General features: G+C 43.9%; 1 protein-coding gene across 8 annotated transcripts in view; it reads left to right on the top strand.

Moving 5' to 3' along the window:
• arhgef10 (Rho guanine nucleotide exchange factor (GEF) 10) overlaps positions 1-23189 on the top strand; it is a 230160-nt gene that overhangs the window by 165661 nt on the left and 41310 nt on the right. For 6 of the 8 annotated variants that reach the window (XM_072251141.1, XM_072251138.1, XM_072251136.1 and 3 more), the window contains 7 exons: positions 497-624; positions 6821-6895; positions 8052-8152; positions 8627-8748; positions 13913-13996; positions 18273-18478; positions 22915-23072. In XM_072251141.1, the coding sequence (XP_072107242.1) occupies positions 497-624; positions 6821-6895; positions 8052-8152; positions 8627-8748; positions 13913-13996; positions 18273-18478; positions 22915-23072 (874 nt within the window). The remainder of the gene's footprint in view (positions 1-496; positions 625-6820; positions 6896-8051; positions 8153-8626; positions 8749-13912; positions 13997-18272; positions 18479-22914; positions 23073-23189) is intronic. The other 2 variants (XM_072251142.1, XM_072251139.1) reach the window with 1 other exon arrangement.

Here is a 23189-nt window from a genome sequence, read left to right as displayed (position 1 = left end):
TGTTAACAACTAATACACCCTAAGGTTGTGCTGGGGAGCAGCCCATAAGTGTCCCCACACACTCTGGCACCAACATAACATGCCCACAATGTTCAGCAGAACAGCACAGAACACAACAAGCAACAAAACAACAAAAGTGATACAAGCCCCTTCCCTTCCCCCTACCCACCCAACAATGCACACCAAACTGTACTCCAACCCCAGGATGTGCTGTCCGACCTCCAGACTTGTGGATTCACAGACATTGGGCCTTTGACTTCCCTAGTGGATTGGCAGAGTCTGAGTCACAGACTTGTACTCTAACTGTGGTCAGCTCAAACCTTCAACATCTTGTGTACGTTACAGCAGCAAAATGTTTGTCAAGTTCAGATTGAAAAGGAGTGTAGTAGTGACAGGTTTATGCCTGGAGTGGGAATCTTCTATTAAATTCTTATTTCTTTGACACTTTGGAAACTTACAGCATTTTCTCAGCACTGGTTTTTCTTGTCTGTTCCAGAATTTAAATCTGATTGTGAGCCAAGACTGGACGGCAGGTCTCCAGAAACTTATATACAAAAAGGAAGAAGAAATAAGAGCTGCAGATCGCTGCAGAATTCAACTTCAGTTGCCTGGAAAACCTGACAAGTTGGTATTTCATTGATTTATTGTCTCATATCGGGCAGATTAGTTTCTTTGCTTTTCAGATGTTTCTTTTGGCAATGCCACCTCATTAATTTATAATAGATTCTTTTAAGGTTGGATCATAAATAATTTTTCTATCATTTTCTTTCAAATTTACATGTTGAATGTTGTCAACCTTTGGAAGACATACTGGTTAAAATTTATATTTGTTTGGGTGAGGGTATTTCAGAATAGCCATTGGTACTGGGTGCTCACCTTCTGAAAGGGTCGGAGAGTGTGTTATTTTTACTTTCTATTTCTCGAGCTTCATCAACTCTGTGTTCTTTACGAATATCACATGTATCCTTTGAGGTTTATAGAAGATATGGAGCAAAACAGTTAGCAGGACAAAAAAGGGATGTTGAAATGGGTCTGGCCACCTTTAAAGTTTTTATAGATATAGAGCACGGTACCAGGCCTTTCCAGCCCGATCAGCCTGCGCTGCCTAATTACACCCACTGATTAACCTGCTAACCCATTCGTCTTTGGAATGGGGAAGTACAAACTCCTTACAGACAGCAGTGTGAATGGAACAACCACTAGGCACTCTAGCCATTTTTAGGTACTGGATAACTGGAAGGAAGCTAATGTTGTTCATGTATTCAAGAAGGGAGGTGGGGATAAGCCAGGAAACTACAGGCTGGAGAGCCTTACATCAGTTATGGGGAAACTATTGGAAAGCTTTCTTCATGATAGGATTTATAATCATGGCAAGGATTGATTGGGAGAATCAGTATGGTTTTGTGCATGGGAAATCCTGTCCCATAAGTTTGATTAAGTCTTTTGAGGAGGTTATTGAAGGCAAGGTAGTAGAGGTGGTATAACCTGGACTTCCACAAGACTTTTGACAAGGTCCCACCTGTGTGTGTGGTCCAAAGTTAAGGCATTCAGGATCCATCATGTGTTGATAAACTGGATCTAAAACTGGTGTGATGATAGGTGACGGAGAGTAGTGGATGAATTGTTTCTAGACTGGAAATGTGTAACCAGTGATGTATTCCAGGGAGTGGTGCATGGACAATTGTTGTTTATCATCTACATACTGTAATTGCTTGGTTGAGAACATCTATGTCTGATTAGTATGTTTACAGATGACACGAAGGCTGGTGAGACTGTAGATGGTGAGGATAGTTCCTAAGCATATAAAAGGACATAGTTCTATCAGAAAGTTGGGAAGAGCTGTGGCCAGTTGAACTTAATCCAGATCACTGTTACATGTACAGTAACAGTGCAAGTTCATAACTCCCTGAAGATGTGGCACAAAGTTCAAAGTAAATTTATTATCAAGGTACATATCTGTCACCATATACAACCCTGCAATTCATTTTCGTGTGGGCATTCAGAGCAAAAGAGCAGTGTGGTAGTGTAGTGGTTGGCACAACGCTTTACTGTACTAGTGACCCGGGTTCAATTCCAGCCATTGCCTCAAAGGAGTTCATAGTTTCTCCCCGTGACCACGTGGGTTTCCTCTGGGTGCTCCAGTTTCCTCCCATAGTCCAAAGACATTCCTGTTGGTAGGTTAATTGGTCATTGTAAATTGTCCTGTGATTAGGCTAGGATTGAAAAATTGAGGGATTGCCAGGCATCATGGCTTGAAGGACAGAAGAGCCTATTCTGCGCTGTATCTCAATAAAACAAAAAATAAATACAACAGAATATAAAAGACGCAAACACGTGGAAATCTGCAGGTGCTGGAAAGAATATAGAAGAATCAGTGAAAGACCACACCCAACAAGACGGACAAATAACCAATGTGCAGAAGACAACAAACTGCAAATACAGGAAGAAAAATTAAAATAAAGAATTAACAATAAGGGAATAAGCAATAACTAGCAAGAACAGGAGATGAGTTCAGTGATGGGGTGAGTGAAGCTGAGTGAAGTTATCCCCTCTGGTTCAAGATTCTAATGGTTGAGGGATATGAACTGTTGTTGAACTTGGTGTTGTGGGTCCAGTAGCAAGAATGAGCATGGCCTGGATGGTGGGGGTCCTTGACGATGGATGCTGCTTTCCTGCGACAGTGCTCCATGTAGATGTGCTCAGTGGTGGGAGGGCTTTACCCGTGATGGAGTGGGCTATATCCACTACTTTTTGTAGGCTTTTCTGTTGGAGGGCTTTGGTGTTTCTTTACCAGCCATGATGCAACCAGTTGATATACTCTCCATTGAGCGTGAAGTCTGTCAAAGTTTTAGATGACATACCGAATCCTTGCAAACTTCTGAGGAAGTAGAGGTGCTGCCATGCTTTCTTGGTAGTAGCACTTATGTGCATGCTAGACCGAGGACAAATCCTCTGAAATGATAACACTGAGGAATATAAAGTTGCCGACTCTCTCCACCTCTGATCCTCCGATGAGGACTGGCTCATGCATCTCTGGTTTCCTTCTGCAGTCAATAATCAGCTCCTTGGTCTTGCTGACATTAAGTGAGAAGTTGTTGTTGTGGTACCACTCAGTCAGATTTTCAATCTCCCTCTTACAAGATATGCTCATTTGTCACCACCTTTGATCCAACCAATGGCAATAAACTTAAATATTTTATTTGAGCTGTACTTGTCCTTATAGTCATAAGTATAAAGTAAGTAGAGCAGGTGGCTAAGCTCACGGCCTTGGGGTGCACATGTGCTAATGGTGACAGACAGAGAGGGTGATGAACTTGCTTGCCTTTGTAGGCATGGGTACAGAGTGTAAGAGTTGGGACATCATGTTGCAGTTATACAGGACATTGGTTCAGCCACATCTGAAGTATAATATGCAGTTCTGGTCGCCACACTATGGAAAGGATGTGATAGGGCTAGGGAGAAAGTGCAGGAGAGATTCACCAGAATGTTGTCTGCTCTGGAGAGCTTTAGTATTAAGCATTTATTGGACAGGCTGGGATTGTTCTTGCTGGAACGTAAGAGGCTTAGGGGTGACCTCAGATTTTATAAAATCACAAGAGGCATAGATGGGTAGATAGTCACAGAGTTTTTCCATGGGTAGGGAAGTCTAACTAACACTAGAGGATGTTGGTTTGAGGTAAAAGGGGATCTGAGAGACAGCTTCTTCACCCAGAGTAGTCAGCGTATGGAATGAGCTGCCGGGGAAGAAGTTGAAGCAGGCACCATAACACCTTTTAAACACCATTTGGACAGGAATGCGTTCAGGAAAGTTCTGGAGGGATGGTGAGCCAAATGCACACTTATACGGTTAGTATGGATAGACATCTTGGTCAAAATTTGAAGTTCAAAGTAAATTTATTATCAAAGTACATATATGTCAGTATATTGGGCTCCTCCGTTGGTTGAGGTCAACCATAGATGTTAATACATAGAAAACCTACAACACAATGCAGGCCCTTCGGCCCCCAATGCTGTACCGAACATGTACTTACTTTAGAAATTACCTAGGGTTACACATGGCCCTTTATTTTTCTAAGGTTGATGTACCTATCCAGGAGTCACTCAAAAGACCCTATTGTATCTGCCTCTACCACTGTCACCAGCAGCCCATTCCAAGCAGTTCCCACCCTTTGCATAAAAAAACTTATCATCCCCCCTGTACCTACTTCCAAGCAACTTATAACTGCGTTCTCTCGTGTTAGCCATTTCAGTCCTGGTAAAAAGCCTCTGACAATCCACATGATCAATGCCTCTCATCATCTTATATACCTCTAGCAGTTCACTGCTCATCCTCCATCACTCCAAGGAGAAAAGGCCAAGTTCACTCAACCTATTCTCATATGGCATGTTCCCCAATCCAGGCAACATCCTTGTAAATCTCCTCTGCATCCTTTCTATAGTTTCCACTACTCTTTGCTTTCTGTGGGCAGGCCAATTCTGAATCCACAAAGCAAGGTCCCCTTGGATCCCATGCTTCCTTACTTTCTCAATAAGCTTTGCATGGGATACTTTACCAAATGCCTTGCTGAAATCCATATACACTACATCTACTGCTCTATCTTCATCAATGTGTTTAGTCACATCCTCAAAAAATTCAATCAGGCTTGTAAGGCACAACCTGTCTTTGACAAAGCCATGGTGACTATTCCTAATCATATTATGCCTCTCTAAATGTTCATAAATCCTGCCTCTTGGGATCTTCTCCATCATCTTACCAACCACTGAAGTAAGACTGGGCTATCTCTACTCCCTTTCTTGAATAAGGGAACAACATCTGCAACCCTCCAATCCTCTGGAACTTCTCCCATCTCCATTGATGATGCAAAGATCATTGCCAGAGGCTCAGCAATCTCCTCCCTTGCCTCCCACAGTAGGCCAGGGTATATATTGTCCAGTCCCGATGACATATACAACTTGATGCTTTCCAAAAGCTCCAGCATATCCTCTTTCTTCATGTCTATATGCTCAAGCTTTTCAGTCTGCTGTAAGTCATCCCTACAATTGCCAAGGTCCTTTGCCATTAAGTATTCATTAAGTACTCCGCTATCTCCTCCATTTCCATACACACTTTTCCACTGTCACACTTGACAGGTCCTATTCTTTCACATCTTATCCTCTTGCTCTTCATATACTTGTAGAATGCCTTGGGGTTTTCCTTAATCCTGCTCGCCAAGGCCTTCTCATGTCCCCTTCTGCCTTTCCTAATTTCATTCTTAAGCTTCTTCCTGCTAGCCTTATAATCTTCTAGATCTCTATCATTACCTAGCTGTCTGAACCTTTCATAAGTTTTTTTTCTTCTTGACTAGATTTATTACAGCCTTTGTACACCATGGTTCCTGTACCCTACCATCCTTTCCTGTCTCATTGGAACATACCTATGCAGAATGCCACACAAATATCCCCTGAACATTTGCCACATTTCCACTGTATATTTCCCAGAGAACATCTGTTCCCAATTTATGCTTCCAAGTTCCTGCCTGATAGCTTCATATTTCCCCTTACTCCAATTAAACAGTTTCCTAACTTGTCTGTTCCTATCCCTCTCCAATGCTATGGTAAGGGAGATAGAATTGTGATCACTATCTCCAAAATGCTCTCCCACTGAGAGACCTGACACCTGACCTGTTGCATCTCTGTTAGGACGGCCTTGCAAGCCAGTATGAAGCCAGGCCAGTACGATATGGAGAGCAACTGTTGCCCATGCAGCAGACTCCCCCTCTTCTTGCAGCTGACGAATCCAAAGGAATGGCAGAGACCCATACTGTTTAGCACCAGTGGCGTTGCAGGAGTTGCTAGTCAGCTTTGAACTTAGCATAGGACTGCCTGAGGGAGACCAACTCCAGAATTTTCTTCATGGTACGCTCCCGAAGCCTTCAGTATGAGTGGGTATAGCTGTAAGGCAGTGGAGATTTGAGGTTAGAATTTTCCTTTTCCTAAATAAGTTGCCAACCATGGCTGATGAGCCCCATCTGCCCGAAGTGACAGATTTTAAGGTGCCAGTAACCCACTTTTACCCCTTCTCCTGTCAGTAGAAATGGTTCCACCAGGCTTTGTAGCTAAGCCCCACATGAAAGCCAAGAGCTGGACGTGGTTGTCAGAGGCTATTGAAGACACACACCATTGGGAGCATTTGATAGGTAGTGGGAGCTTATCCCCACTACCTCCCCCTCCTCCAGCCATGACAATCTTAAGGAACCAGACACGATGTACTACCCTGAGATTCATTCTCTTGAAGGCATTCACAGTAGAACAAAGAAATACAACAGAATCAATGAAAAACTATGCATAAACAAAGACTGACGAGCAACCACTGTGCAGATACAAAAAGCACTAATAACAATAATAATAAATAAGAAAGTAAATCATACTGAGAACATGAGTTTTAGAGTCCTTGACAGCGAATCCATAGGTTCTCTTCAGTGATCAGTTCATTGTTGTAGTGAGTAAAGTTATCATGCTGGTTCAGGAGCCTGGTGACTGTAGGATAATAACTGCTCCTGAACCTGGTGGTGTGGGAACTAAAGCTCCTGTACTTTCTTCCCGACGGTAGAAGTGAGAAGTGAGCATGGCCTGGATAATGAGGGTTGCTGCTTTCCTATGGCAGCCCTCTTTGTGGATATGCTCTTTGGTGAGTTGGCCAGCAGGGCAAGTTGGGACGAATGGCTTGTTTCTGTGTTGTATATCTCGATGACTCTCTTTGTGACTCAGATATATGTGGTTTATTTTCTTTTTCCATCGTAAGTGAGGAAATCATTTTACTTTATCTTTACTTTATCGTAAGTGAGGAAATCCAGCGCCATCGGCTGGGAGCCCTGGGGCACAAATCCTGTGAAGCTTTAAACTCTTCAAAGGCGATGTATGTTTATTTTGAACCTCAATCCTTATTTCTGTTATACTGCATGAGAATGAGCGAGCTCTGGCAGACTCTGTTAACAGCACAAAGCATTCAGTGAAGTGATTAGGCTAAAGGATTAACAATGCTTAAAGGACTTGAAGGCGTCACATGATCCAGGTCAAAGTCTGATATTGATTTATTAAATCTTCACTTTGAAAATTTGGTCACTATTAAGAAGAAACCTTCCACATGACAATCCATGGAGGGCAGGTGTTTGAAAGCATTTGCGTGCTAAATTGTGCATGTTCTGCATGGCAGTTCTCACTGATTGTTTGAAAAGGAAAGGAAAAAAATTGGGAGTCTATCTACCCCAAATCACAATAAAATCAAAGTGCCCAGCTTGCAGGAGGCTGCATTGGCTCAGTTTTCAAAGATGTAAGCATTTTCATGGCACCCACCTATAATATACTTAACCAGTTGGACATCACGTGCAAATGATGTCTGGGACTCACAAAATGCTGGAGGAACTCAGTAGGTCAGATAGCATCAAAGGAGAGGACTAATAGTCGACGTTTCAAGCCCTTTGTCAGGACTGGAAAAGAAGGGGCACCAGCCAGATTCAGAAGGTTGGGAGAGAGGATGCTGGTAGATAATGAGTTAGATCAGGTGAGTGGGGGCTGGGGGAGGATGGATGGGTGGAAGAGATGGATGAAGTAGGAAGTTGGAAGTTAACAGGAGGAAGAAGTAAAGGGCTGAAGAAGGAATCTGATAGAAGAGGACAGTAGACCATGGGAGAATGGGAGGTGATGTGCAGCTCATGATGGAGGAGAAAGAAAAGGGTTGAGGAATGTGGAAAAATAAAAGGAGGGGTAAAGGAAAACAGGGGTGAAGTTGGATAAATTGATATTGATGCCATCTAGCTGGAGACTATGAGGCAGCTTCCTCTTCTGCCACGTGAGGCCAGACACAGGGTGGTAAAGCAACACCTTAGTTCCTCTAGCATTTTGTGTGTGTTGCTCAATATTTCCAGCATCTGCAAGACCTCTAGTGGCTCAGGTAATGTCTGATGCATGTCTCAATGCTACAGCTGCCAATGCTGCTGCTAAAAATGACCATAGCCAGTGTTCAACAGAGTTAAGTGATGAACAGATTTAAGTGCCCAAATGTTATTTTACAGGTATGGGAAACTCTCATTCTTCACGGCAGTGTTCAACACATTCACTCCAGCAAATAAACTCTCCTGGACGAGCAGTTTACAGATGGCCAAACTGGCCCTTGGTAAGGCCTGGCTATCTAATGCTAAGCGTTCATAGTGAACTCAGTGTCCCATTAGCAGAATGTCCCATTAAAAATACAAATGCTACTGTGCAAATGTCTTATGCGCCCTAGATTTTTTTTAATATGGTTTCAGACGATACTGCCTCTGCAGAGCCCCGATCTCATCAACATTGAGGCTGTCCGGGATGACCTGGAAAGATAAGAGTCCATTTTATCATACAAAAGGTCCATTCAAGAGGCAATTAACAATGAGATTGAAGTTGCCCTTGAGATTGGATTTTGTATCTTCTGCCCAATGGGAGAGGGGAGAAAACTGAATGTCCCGGATGGGTGGGGTCATTGAGTTTGCTGGCTGCTTTACCGGGGCAGTGAAAGGTGTAGACAGGTTCTGTTACAAATGGATTTCAGAAGGTGGGAAAATGGCAGTAGCCAGCTTTCTGTTTTATTCTGTCCTTTTTCACATTCCTGGAATAGCTGAAGAAAATCAGTTGGGCTGGCTCTGTGCAGAGGATGACGGCAAGGAGGTCAAACGGCAGAAACACCCCCTTCTCATCAGGCACATGCCTGTGACAATGTCAAAGCTTCAGGAGTTCAAGGTGAGCGATTAAAGTTCAGAGTGTTTGTTCTTTATCAGACTCTCCACCTGTGAACCATAACTTTTATTTAATATATCAAAGATACTAGGCCTTGAGCACCACAGTTGCATAGCAATTAGCACAACACTATTATAGCTCAGCGTGACAGAGTTCAGACTTCATTTCCAATGCAATCTGTAAGGAATTTGTACCTCCTCCCCATGTTTCCTCCCACAATCTAAAGGTATACCGGTTAGTAGGTTAATTGATCATTGTGAATTGTCCTGTGATTAGCTAGAGTTAAATAGGTGAGTTGCAGGCAGTGTGGCTTGTTAGGCTGGAAGGGTCTGTTCCAGCTATATCTCTAAATATTTAAATGGAAAGTTAATGTTTCAAGTCATTAGAAACTCCCTGGAGGATTTGATCAGACCAAATGAAGGGTCTCGATTTAAAATGTTCACTGTTCCATTTCCCTCCACCAATGCTGCCCAACTCCTTGAGTTGTATGTTGCTCCAGATTCCAGTGTCTGTTGTTTCCTGTGCCTCCAGGACGGGTGTAGTGCCTGGTGGGTAAATCAAATAAACCCCACTGCTCTATAATTCTCCCAAGCATAGGCCCAGCATGTCCCGCACAGTGGAATGGGACACACAAGTTTTAGGCTATGATCTGCATTGTCACTGGGTGTTGGGCACTGCAGACATGTTGGGTATTATCAGTGAGAGAGGACAGGAAGGGGCGAGACAGGAGTGCGAGGTGACTGGTGGGCTGAGGAGGGGTGTAAGATGACAGAGAAAACCGTGTGTGATCTAAACTCAGTGGCCACTTTATAAGAGTGTACCTAATAAAGTGTCTGCAAGAGTGTAACCCAGTGGGGTCTTCTGCTGTAGCCCATCCACTTCAAGGTTCGAGGCGGTATGTGTTCGGAGATGCTCTTCTGCACACCATTATTGTAATGCGTGGTTATCTGAGTTACTGCCTTCTTGTCAGCTTGAACCAATCTGGCCATTCTCCTCTGACCTCCCTCATTAACAAGACATTTTCACCCACAGAGCTGCCATTCACTGAATGCTTTTTATTTGGTTTCATACTTTTCTCTCTGGAGGCTGTCGTGTGTGAAAATCCCAGGAGATCAGCAGTTTCTGAGATATTTAAACCATCCCATCTGGCACCAACAATCATTCCATGGTCAAAGTCACTTAGACCACATTTCTTCCCCATTCTGATGTTTGGCCTGAACAACAACTGAACCTCTTGACCATGTCTGCATGTTAATAGGCACTGAGTTGCTGCCACATAATTGGCTAATTAGATATTGCATTAACAAGCAGGTGTACATGTGTATAAAATGGCCACTGAGTGTGTAATGGATAGGAGGGTGAGGGGACAAAAATGGGTAATGGGGAGCTGGAGACCCATCAGGGAAAGGTGACAGACGGGATTCCCAGGGGAGGATCAGGAGGAGAGAGGATGGGGAGAAACAATGCACCAGAGGGCAGGTTACCTGACAGTGGAAACCCCAATGTTCATCTTGTTGGATTGTAGACCACCCCAAGGGGATTAGAGGTGTAGTTCCTCAAGTTTACATTTGGCCTCACCCTGGCCATGGAGGAGGCTGAGAACAAACAGATCAGCATGGAAGTGAAAATTCCCTCACTGAACACACATCAAAGTTGCTGGTGAATGCAGCAAGTCAGGCAGCATCTCTAGGAAGAGGCCCGAAACGTCGACTGTACCTCTTTCTAGAGATGCTGCCTGGCCTGCTGCGTTCACCAGCAACTTTGATGTGTGTTGCTTGAATTTCCAGCATCTGCAAAATTCCTCGTGTTTACATTTTTAGATTCCCTCACTGACCTGCCTTTCCTTGGGAAAGGACAAAGGGACTTGGGAGTACTCATGCAGGATTCCCTAAAGGTTAACTTTCAGGTTGAGTTGCTGGTAAGGAAGGCAAATGCAATGTCAGCATTAATTTACAGAAGGACTAGAATATAAGAGCTGGGGTTTTATAAGGCATTGATCAAACCACACTTGGAGTACAGTGAGCAGTTTCGGATATGCTGGCATTGGAGAGGGTCCAAAGGGGGTTTATGAGAATGATCTAGGAGATTATAAGGCTAGCAGGAAAGAGCTTAAGAATGAAATTAGGAGAGCCAGATGGGGCCATGAGAAGGCCTTGGCGGACAGGGTTAAGGAAAACACCAAGGCATTCTACAAGTATGTGAAGAGCAAGAGGATAAGTTGTGAGCGAATAGGACCAATCAAGTGTGACAGTGGAAAAGTGTGTATGGAACTGGAGGAGATAGCAGACATACCTGATGCTATCAGGTACCTTGCTTCAGTATTCACTACGGAAAATGATCTTGGCGATTGTAGGGATGACTTACAGCGGACTGAAAAGCTTCAGCATATAGATATTAAAGAGGAGGATGTACTGGAGCTTTTGGAAAACATCAAGTTGGATAAGTCACTGGGACTGGGTGGGTTGTACCCCAGGCTACTCTGGGAGGTGAGGGAGGAAATTGCTGATCCTCTGGCAATGATCTTTGCATCATCAATGGGGATGGGAGAGGTTCTGGTGGATTGGAGGGTTGCGGATGTTGTTCCCTTATTCAAGAAAGGGAGTAGAGATAGCCCAGGAAATTATAGACCAGTGAGTCGTACTTCAGTGGTTGGGAAGTTGATGGGAAAGGTCCTGAGAGGCAAGATTTATGAACATTTGGAGAAGCATCATTATGATTAGGAATAGTCAGCATGGCTTTGTCAAAGGCAGGTCATGCCTTACAAGCCTGATTGAATTTTTTGAGGATGTGTGTAAACACATTGATGGAGGTAGCGCAGTAGATGTAGTGTATATGGATTTCAGGAAGGCATTTATAAGGTACCCCATGCAAGGCTTATTGAAAAAATAAGGTGGCATGGGATCCAAGGGGACATTGCTTTGTGGATCCAGAATTGGCTTGCCCACGGAAGGCAAAGAGTGGTTGTAGACGGGTCATATTCTGCATGGAGGCCGGTGACCAGAGTTGTGTGCCTCAGGGATCTGTTCTGGGACCCTTACTTTTCATGATTTTTATAAATGATCTGGATGAAGAATTGGAGGGATGGGTTAGTAAATTTGCTGATGACCAAAAGGTTGGGGGTGTTGTGGACATTGTGCAGGGCTGTCAGAGGTTACAGCGAGACATTGATAGGATGCAAAACTGAGCTGAGAAATGGCAGTTGGAGTTCAACCCAGATGAGTGTGAGGTGGTTCATTTTGGTAGGTCAAATATGATGGCGGAATATAGTATTAATGGTAGGATTCCTGGCAGTGTGGAAGATCAGAGGGATCTTGGGGTTTAAGTCTGTAGAACACTCAAAGCTGCTGCGCAGGTTGACTCTGTGATTAAGAAGGCACATGGTGCATTGGCCTTCATCAATTGTGGGATTGAGTTTAGGACCCGAGAGGTAATGTTGCAGCTATATAGGACCCTGGTCAGACCCCACTTGGAGTACTGGGCTCAGTTCTGGTCACCTCACTACAGGAAGGATGTGGAAACCATAGAAAAGGTGCAGAGAGATTTACAAGAATGTTGCTTGGATTGGGGAGCATGCCTTATGAGAATAGGTTAAGTGAACTCAGCCTTTTCTCCTTGGAGCGGCAGAGGATGAGAGGTAACCTGATAGAGATGTATAAGATGATGAGAGGCATTGATCGTTTGGATAGTCAGAGGCTTTTTCCCAGGGCTGAAATGGCTAGCACAAGAAGGCACAGTTTTAAGGTGCTCAGAAGTAGGTACAGAGGAGATGTCAGGGTTAAGTATTTTCACAGAGAGTGGTGAGTGCATGGAATGGGCTGCCGGCAACGGTGGTGGAGGCTGATACGAGAGGGTCTTTTAAGAGTCTCCTTGATAAGTACATGGAGCTTAGAAAAATAGAGGGCTGTGGGTAACCCTAAGTAATTTCTAAGGTCAGGACATGTTCAGCACAGTTTTGTGGACCAAAGGGCTTGTATTGTGCTGTAGGTTTTCTTTGTTTTTTCTATGTTTTCTATGATCTCAGGACTGAATGGGTTAACATATGAGGAGTGTTTGATGGCGCTAAGCCTGTAATCACTCAAATTTAGAAGGATGAGGTGAGCGTATTCTCATTGAAACCAGTTGATCATTGAAAGGCCTAGATAATGTGAATGTGGAAAGGGTGTTTTCCGTAATGGGTATCTAGGACCATAAGGCAGAGCCTCAGGATAGAGGAACGTCCGTTTAGAACAGAGATGAGGATAAATTTCTTTAGCCAGAGGGTAGTCAATCTGTGGAATTCATTGTGACAGACATCTATAGAGGCCAAGTCATTGGGTATAGTTAAAGTGAGCTTGATCGGTTCTCGATTAGTCAGGGCATCAAAGGTTACAGTAAGAAGGCAGGAGGATGGGGTTGAGAGGGATAATAAATCAGCCATGATGGAACGGCAGAGCAGACTGGTTGGCTGAATGACCTAATTCTGCTCCTGTGTCTCATAGTCTTATGGAACTCAGGACCTAAGTGCTCATCTTGCACCCAAAAAGGCTGGATAAAGCCAACATTAGTCCACCATCATTGATGTTTCTACCTGCACGACATTAGTATACTGCCATAAATTATCCTCCTGTAAACATGTAACAACCTCTGTTAGTCTCAAAGCCTGACAGCTTCAAGCAACATCACATATAAACTGCCCAACACATCAAGGACAAATATACAGAAAGGTGTGGGGAAAAAGCCAGTAATATCATAAAGGATCCCACCCATCCTGCTCATGAACTATTTGTCCCACTGCCATGAGGGAGGAGGCTACGTAGCAATCACACCAGGAAAAACATACTGAAAAACAGTTATTTTAAGCAGTAACGTTGATCAACATCTCCACCCACTAACCCACACCTTGACAAACTCCACCACCACTACTTTATCATTTCCTGTCAATCACTTTATGTACAGGCACTCCTGTGGCGAGCGTTACCAATCTATGTATACAAGCTATCTTGTGTATTTATATTTATTGTCTTTTTAATTATTATTAATTTGTTCTTTATTTTAGTGTGTTTCTAATTGTGCTGCGTCAGATCCAGAGTAATAACCTTTTCGTTCTCTTTTACACTTGTTTACTGGAAGTGGCATTAAACAATCTTGAATAACAAAATGCTCAACGTTAAAATGTGTATTTATCCAGGTGGAATGCGCTGTTCACAACCCAGAGTGCTGCAGTACACCAGATGCACCAGACTCATTCTCCATGGAACACGGGTATCTGTGGGTAAGTTTGGCGCCACAGTAGTGCAGCGGTTTGTGCATCGCTATTACAGCTCGGAGTTCAAAGTTCAATTCCAGCACCATCTGTAAGGAGTTTGTTCGTTCTCCCCATGAACTTATGAGTTTGCTCCGGGTGTTCTTCTTTCCTCCCACATTCCAAAAACATACTGAATAGTAGGCTAATCGGTCCTGTGATTAGGCCAGGGATAAATCGGTGGATTGCTGGGTGGTGTGGCTTGTTGTGCTGAAAGGGCCTGTTCAGCGCTGTATCTCCAAATAAAATAAACAAAGTCAGTCTGCTGTGGACGAGTGAGGCTTGTTTAAAATGCTCACATATGATGTTATGTTATAATGTGTCCACCTTCTCCTGAGTGTAGAGTTTCAATGTGGAGGTTTGATGTGGTGTCTCACTTCTGTGTGGATTCATGAGAGCTCTGTTGTACCTGGTTCAGAGTTAAGGGTTATGGGGAGAAGGTGGAAGAACAGAGATGAGAAATATCAGCAAGGATTGAATAACAGAGCCAGCTAAATAGGCCGAATGGTCTAATTCTGCTCCTATGGCTTGTGGCTTATGGTATTTAGCATTCAAATTAACTCCTCTTAAAGGCAGCGCACTGCTTCATTACAATTTTCCTCGTCTGATTTTGACTGTGTTGATCTGCTTGATGGTTCCAGAAAGCTCATGCCAGCTAATTAACTTGCATAAAACATTACAGCACAGTATAGGCCATTCAGCCTACAATGTTGTGCTGACCCTTTCACCTATTCCAAGATCAATATAACCCTTCTCTCCCACATCAGCCCTTCATCTTTTTTCATCCATGTGGCTATCTAAGAGTCTCTTAAATGTCCCTAATGTACCTGCCTTACAACATGGATTTATAATCAGCTTTTAGTTTCAAATTTCTCATTGATTTTCCAGTTAATTGCAATATTTTGCCCTACATTGCACATGCATATAGGGCAACAAAATATTTTATGTGTACCAAAAATTGCCATTACATCAATAGTTGTACTTAATTTCAAATAGTTTTAATGTTTCTCAGTTAAAAATTAACAAGGATTTTTTTTTCAGTTGCATTTATCAGATAAGACCAGTCTTTATAAACCTTTTGCATTAAAGCTGAAATTTGTTGAGTATTTCAAATTGCACTTGAATGACAGATAACGCAGTTAACTGAGGCCCGAGAACTCTATATTTACATTTGGAATATTGTATTCAGTTCTGCTTACCTTATTAAAGGAAGGGTGTTGAAGCTTTAAAGAGGGTGCAAAGGAGATTTACCAGGATGCTGCCTGGATTGGAGAGCATGTCTTATGAAGCAAGGTTGAATGAACTTGGGCTTTTCTCTTTGGAGCAAAGAAGGATGAGAGGTGATGCAAGCTGATTGGAGGCATAGATAGAGTGGATAGCCAGAGATACTTTCTCAGTGCGAAAAAGATTAACATGGTGACGCATAATTTTAATGTGATTGGAGTAAAGTATAGGGGAATATCAGAGGTAGGTTCTTTACACAGAGAGTCATGGGTGCGTGGAATGTGCTGTTAGAGTTGGAGGTAGCTGCAGATATATTAGGGGCATTTAAGGAATTCTTAAATAGGCACATGGATGAAAGAAAAATAGAGGACTATGTAGAGGGGATGGTCAGACTGATTTTAGAATAGGTTAAAACAGTCAGTCACTGAAGTAGCGAGTGAGAAAGGAACATCTTGCAGGGTGGGAGTTATTTGACAACTGCGAGTCTCTTTGGGAGTGAGTCATTGTTTGTGCCAATAAAAACAAAGGAGGTGTAAGCTGAGCAGTCATTGTTGGAGTGCAGCAGTGTTAGAATGGTCCAGCTTTGGCTCAACAGGCTTGGGCGAGAACAGACGTAGGCTCTAAACAAGTTTCCAGCGAGTTTTTTCTGTTAGTATGCAGCTAGTGCATTCAGAATGGGTCCAGAGTTAGTGGTATGTATTTCTGGGAGATGCAGGAATTTTGCGAGACCTCTAGTCTTGCAGATAACTACATCGGCACAAAGTGCACTGTGCTGCAGCTCCTTAGAGACCATGTTAAGAAACTGGAGCTGCAGCTTGATGAGCTTCGGATCATACAGGAAAATGAGGATGTGACGGATAGGAATTATAGGGAGCTAGTCACCGCTAAGTTGCTGGAGGCAGGTAGCTGGTTGATTGTCCAGAGAGGGTTAAGGAAAAGGCAATCAGTGCAGAGTACTCCTGTGGCCGTTCACCTCAATAATAACATCATTCAGATACTATTGAGAGAGACAACCTGCCAGTGAGAAGCCACAACAGGAAAGTCTCTGCCTCTGAGTCTGGATCTGTAGCTTAAAAAACGGGTGGAGAAGAGGCGAGCTGAAGTAATAGTGGATTCATTGGTTAGGAGAACAGAAAGGAGATTCTGTGGACGAGAATGAGATTCCCGAATGGTTTATTGCCTCTGCCAGGTTCAGGGGCATCTCTGATCAAGTCCACAGTGTTCTTAAGCGGAAGGGTGAGAAGCCAGAAGTTGTAGTAAACTTGGAGGTTCAGGGGAATGGAGGCCAGTGAGCCAGCACAGCTAGTGGAGTGGTTATGGAGAAAGATATTGTTAAGCCTACGTACAAAGTCAGGAAGCGAAAGGTGGAGCATGATGGGACTAACATTGCTGATCCAGTTAACCACATGATCATTCAGATCGTAGATACAGACAACAAACAACAATGGACCCAGCACCAGTCCCTGTGGCACACTATTAGTCACAGGCCTCCAGTCAGAGAGGCAACCCTCTGCAACCACTCCTTAGTTTCGTTTGCGAAGCCGATGTCTAATACAATTTACTACCTCATCAGTCAAGTGACTGAATCTTCTTCACCTACCTCCCATGAGGAATTTGCTAAAATCCACGTAGACAACGTCCACTACCTCATCTTCAACAACTTTACTGGTAACTTTCTTGAAAAGCTCTATAAGACATGATTTAACATACACAAAACCATATTGACTATCCTTAATCAGTTTCTGTCTAACCAAATATTTATATATCCAGACCCTTAGAATACCCTTCCAATAACTTTCCCACTACTGATGCATGGATAAGAGAGATATGGAGGGCTATGGTCCAGGTGCAAATCAATAGGACTGGACAGATTAATGGTTCAGCACAGACCAGGTGGGCCAAAGGTTCTGTTCCTGTGCTGTGTGTTCTATGACTCTATGCCTTGTTACGTAAACGGCAACAATGAATATCAATCGAGACAGGTTATATAAAAACAACCAAACATTTATTAAACACATATAAACGATAAGGGAAAAAACAAAGGAAAACTTTAACCGGAAGTTAACAGATATGCAGCCGTGCACCAACTCCACTCGGTTCTGGTTCTTAAAGTGTTAAATGCGAAAACAGTTCTTAAAATGATACAGTCAGATATAGTTCTTAAAGCGATAAATTCGAAAGTCCAACAGTTTTACACATTCAATTGGGAGAGACTTCTCTGGAGAAGGATTTCTTCACAGACGCAACCTTACTGCCGGTTCTGTCCACAGGATTCATGATGCCGAAAATAAACAGTTTAAATCAACTGACCTTAAATTCCTTTAGAGAGAGAGAGCACCTTTTTGCATGAACTCCTTGCTCTTTCTGGCAAGAGTTATCTTGATGCAGGTACTCCTCCAATGAAGACTCAATAAGGTCGATGCTTTATTAAACTGCCAGACAATGCCGACTTCTCTCGATCCTTCGATAAATTCTTCACTCTCCCTTCAACTGTTGGAATTGGGTAAATTGTCACATCCGGCCACAAATTTCCAGTCCAAATAATATGGAATCTTTCAACAGAACGCACAACCGTTTTAAAAATGAAGCTGCGTCACAAAAACAAACGCAACAGAAACGGAGGCACAGCACGTTCTACCTGGAAATCTACAAACTTAAAAACCCTACTGCGTCACCTGAGTCAACCCTTATATAGTCACGGGGCACATGTCATCACGTGACCTCACATTGGCGGGAAAATCACATCAGGTGACCTCCAAAAGACCATTACATCATTCTCAATAAAAAAAAACAGATCTCCTTGAGCATGTATCAGCCTCTATAAAAGGTCAGCATAACATCATACTGTGCTGTTGTGTTCTATGTTCTATGGGATATGTAATCAGTCTTTTCCCTGCCCCACCTTATTCTGTAGTATAAACTTTATACCGTTTTTGTTGATGTTTAAGGGCATGTGTGTGATTCAAGAGCTTGGTGAAGGCAGTCACATTGACCAGTGACTCTCTCTCCTTTCGCTGAACAGATTGGAAGCTGCACCAATCAAATGGGGCAGATCACCATCATTGCTCTTCACAACTCCAACCCGAAGGTCATCGAGTGTTTCAATGTTGAGTCTCGTATACTGGCCATGGCATATGTACCAGAGGAGGACAAACCTGGAGATCCCAAGGGTACGAATACAAAGACCACTGAAAGCCCAACCATCTGTCTTGGCACAGAGGAAGGCAGGTGAGAAGGCTGCACTCCTTCTTACTAGAGATTTCTTCTTCTTTGCTGTTAAACAAAGCGGACTAAATTTCAAAAGTTCAAGTTCAGTTTATTATTGTTCAACCATTCACATGTATACCACCAAAAGTAACAGTGCTTATCTGAACCAAGGTGCACAACGGATTACATATAGATCACGCACATAACACAATAAGTAATATTGCCACTAGTAAATTAGTGATAAGTTGGCACTCTCGATGTTGGCAGTGGGTTTGGAGTGGTGACAAGGAGGGAGGGTAGGTACGTCATCAGGGTCATCAGGTGGGCATCCTCCTTTGACGTTTCGTTGATAAGCCCACGACATCTCCAGAGGGCTCAAAGGTGCTACCTGGTGTCCCAGATACACCCCCCTCAGTTCCATACCCTCCTGTCTTCATCTTGCAGCCCAGTTGTTGTCTTTCCTTTTAATCCAAATCCAATTGCTGCTTTCTTCTGCTGCAATTGACAAGGACTTGATTGCTTGTTGGAGGGAGTGACCCCTCACCCCCATCTTCCTCAATAGACTGGTCGTAGATGTAGCAACGAATCCCCTGCATCCCACTTCTACAGGGAAAATCTTGGTCTTCCAGCCATTCTGGGCAGATTCAGTTGCCAGTTCAGAGTAAAAAGTAACTAGTATATTGCTACTGACGCTTCATATGTGATGAGACCAAAGTAGTGGCAGGTAGTTCAGTAGATTTACAGCCTGGGGGAAGAAGCTGTTTCCTATCCTAACAGTTTTTATGCTAATACTACGGTACCTCCTGCCTGATGGTAGGAGGCATGGGAGGGATCATTGACAATGCTTTAGATTAACAAAATGGTGAATCTGTTGGCACTCAGTAGTGTAGCGGTTAGCACAACACTGTTAGAGCAAGAGGTGCTCCAGAGATCAGAGTTCAATTCTGGTGCCAGCTGTAAGGAATTTGTACCGAATGTAACCGGTATGTAACCCTGTGACCGAATGGGCTTCTTCCAGGTGCTCTGTTTTTTCCCACAGTCCATGAACAATGTTAGTGGGTCGTTGTAAATTGTCCTATGATTAGGCTAGGTGGGCTGCTGGGTGGTGCAGACCTATATATTTAAATAAATAAATTTTTTAAAGTGGATTCAGCCTGGAGTTCTGCGGAACGAATGCTAATTACTTGTTAATTACAAAATCGTTCAGTAACCTTCAATTTCTGTACAAACTGGCCTTGAACACTACAGATTTGTTTTGACCTGATCCTTCACATCTCACCCAAAGATCTTCGCCTAAGTTTAGTCTGAAGATGTGAAACTTGCAGATTATTTCCAGTGTCACAATGACATAAACTCTTCCTCGTAGTTACAAATGTTATAATCAAAGGCATTTTTTTCACTTTTGTTTAATCACTTTTTCATTGTTTTCATGTAGCACTGAGCTCTAAACCAAAGGTTGTTTTCAATTTGTGAGATATTGAAAAATTACCAGCCAAATCTCAATATCCTGCAGTAATCTTTGAGCATTTGACCCATATCCATCCAAACCATTCATATCCCTGTGCATGTCCAAATATCTCTTACATGTTATAATTATAGTGATCTCTAACACTTCCTTTAGCAGCTCACTCTGGCAGCATGGTAGCAAAGCAGTTAACACATTGCTTTACAACACCAGCAATCGGAATATCGGAGTTCAGTTCCCACCCCCACCTGTAAGGAATCTTTACGTTCTCGCCGTGACTGTGTGGGTTTCCTCCTACATTCTAGAGATGTATGGGTTAGAATTAGTAAGTTGTGGGCATGCTATGTTGACGTCAGAAGCATGCAGCACTTATGTACAATCCACACTGATATGATTTAACACAAATGATGCATTTCACTCTATGTTTTGATGTACATATGACAAACAAAGCTAATCTTTAATGTAGCTCATTCCAAATACTCACCACCCTCTGGGTGAAAGGGTTGCCCCTCAGATCCCCTTTAAATCTTTCCCCTCTCACCTTAAACCTGTGTCCTCTACATTTACGCTGCCTTATCCTTGGAAAAAGTTTATGACCATCTCTCCTATCTATGCCCCTCAGGACTCTATAAACTTACAATTTTTTTTCTATTAATTCTGTATTATTTTTCTATTTCTTTTCAAGGATTTGTAAAGTGTTTTAATTTTTCATATCCCAAATCGTAACAAACAATTTGCTTTTGGAGATGATTTGAAGGGTAATTTTTATCCACGGTGTGGTCATTCTCACGGTTGTTTGCAGGGACCTACTGTTCACTGGTTGACTGTTACTCCAACATAAGCCTCTTAAGCAAATCCTAACCTGGTCAAATCTGTCATCAGTGTAGCTCTGCCCCTCCTTCCTCACCCAACAGCAGCCGTAGAAGTATACTTAGATAGACTGTGGGGCAGGGTGAAGCACTACCTCTTCTCCAATTTACACTGCCGCATGCTTGTTTCTCCCCCTCACCTTCCCACTCCTCTTCCACACCTCCGCCCCCTCATTAACCCTCCCCCTATCAGTCCGACCCCCCGTCACCCCTCCCCTCATCCCCCTCCCCTCATCCCCCTCCCCTCATCCCCCTCCCCTCATCCCCCTCCCCTCATCCCCCTCCCCTCATCCCCCTCCCCTCATCCCCCTCCCCTCATCCCCCTCCCCTCATCCCCCTCCCCTCATCCCCCTCCCCTCATCCCCCTCCCCTCATCCCCCTCCCCTCATCCCCCTCCCCTCATCCCCCTCCCCTCATCCCCCTCCCCTCATCCCCCTCCCCTCATCCCCCTCCCCTCATCCCCCTCCCCTCATCCCCCTCCCCTCATCCCCCTCCCCTCATCCCCCTCCCCTCATCCCCCTCCCCTCATCCCCCTCCCCTCATCCCCCTCCCCTCATCCCCCTCCCCTCATCCCCCTCCCCTCATCCCCCTCCCCTCATCCCCCTCCCCTCATCCCCCTCCCCTCATCCCCCTCCCCTCATCCCCCTCCCCTCATCCCCCTCCCCTCATCCCCCTCCCCTCATCCCCCTCCCCTCATCCCCCTCCCCTCATCCCCCTCCCCTCATCCCCCTCCCCTCATCCCCCTCCCCTCATCCCCTCTGCCCCATCACCACTCCCTCACCTCCCCACCTCCCCTTCCCCTCCTCCTCTCTTCCTCTCCAACTCCCCTACCCTTTCCCACCACTGCTGTCCTCCCCATTCCTTTTCCTTCCCTCCCCTCATTTTCCCATTCCTGCCTGCTACAGAAACATCAACAGCAAAAAGTTGATGGCTTATGTTCTCTTGTGAGTTTAAAGGAAATTTCCTTTTTCCTTATGTTAAACTGTGATCTTTTCTGACATTTACCCCAAGGCAAGTCTAATTTTTCTCAGTTATTCTGCTTTGATTGACCTTGTTGCTGTAGTTCTGAAGAGATTATCAGTGAATAAGGCAGAGGAAAGTTTAGCTGAAGGGCAAGTCACATTGAAGGCAGGCCCATATTAACAGAATGGGGTAGGGATTGGCTTTGTGTAGAATGACTGATGATGAATTTTACCAATCCAGTTTTCTGATTTTTATTTCCTTTGATCATGTTCAAATAAAGACCATAAGACATAGAGGCAGAATTAGGCCATTCAGCCCATTGAGTCTGCTCCACCATTCCATCATGGCTGATTTACTATCCTTGTCAACCCTATTCACCTTCCTTCTCCCCGTACTAATCTTTGACACTGACACCAATCAAGAACCTATCAACTTCTACTCTAACTGTACCCATTGACTTGACATCTGGCATGAATTTGACAGACTCACCATTTTCTGGCTAAAGAAATTCCTTCTCAACATCTGTTAGAAAGGGATATCCCTCTATTCTGAGGCTGTGCCCTCTGGTCCTAGACTGCTCTACTATAGGAAACATCCTCTCCATATCCAACACACATCAAAGTTGCTGGTGAATGCAGCAGGCCAGGCAGCATCTGTAGGAAGAGGTGCAGTCGACGTTTCAGGCCGAGACCCTTCGTCAGGACATCTCCACATCCACCCTATTTTGGCCTTTCAATATTCAATAAGTTTCAACGAGATTCCCCCCCCCCCCCAATCTTCTAAACTCTTGCAATTACAGGCCAAGAGCTATTTAACACTCCCAATATATTGATCCTTTCATTCCTGGAATCATTGTCGTGATCTTCCTTTGGGCCATCTCCAATACCAGTACATCTTTTCTGAGATGAGGGGCCCAAAAATGCTCCCAGTACTCCAAGTGTGGTCTGGCCACACTTAGTTAGAAATCAGAATCAGATTTAGCGTTCTGTAAAACAAGCAGCCAGTTTTATGTGGTCCATTTTATATTGTGAGATCTGTCTACATGAATGATGCTCAGTAAAATTGTAGTAAGGTGTTTCCCTAGGCAGTAAGATACCATGAGGTGGAATTGGATGGGCTATACCCGTGTGAGAGCATTCCATCCTGTTTGTATTCTGCAGCATCTCCGTGTACAAGAGCAACCAAGCGTCAAAGAAAGTGCGTCTTCAGCATTTTTTTGCTCCTGACAAGTCAACGGTGGTGAGCCTGGTCTATGGGTTTCGGTGCCTGTTTGCCGGACTCGTCAATGGAAGCCTCTCCATCTACACAAAGGCAGAAGGTAGGCGAATTTCCCCGTTTCCTCTCCGGATGGGAAGATTTCCCTGATTCTTCGAATTGTAAAAGCATGAACTTCCCTTACTGTTCAATACTCCATCTTCGATAAAACATGGACAAA

Source organism: Mobula birostris, chromosome 2 (genome assembly GCF_030028105.1).
Source record: "Mobula birostris isolate sMobBir1 chromosome 2, sMobBir1.hap1, whole genome shotgun sequence".
Lineage (NCBI taxonomy): Eukaryota > Metazoa > Chordata > Chondrichthyes > Myliobatiformes > Myliobatidae > Mobula > Mobula birostris.
This window is presented reverse-complemented; position numbering and strand designations above follow the sequence as displayed.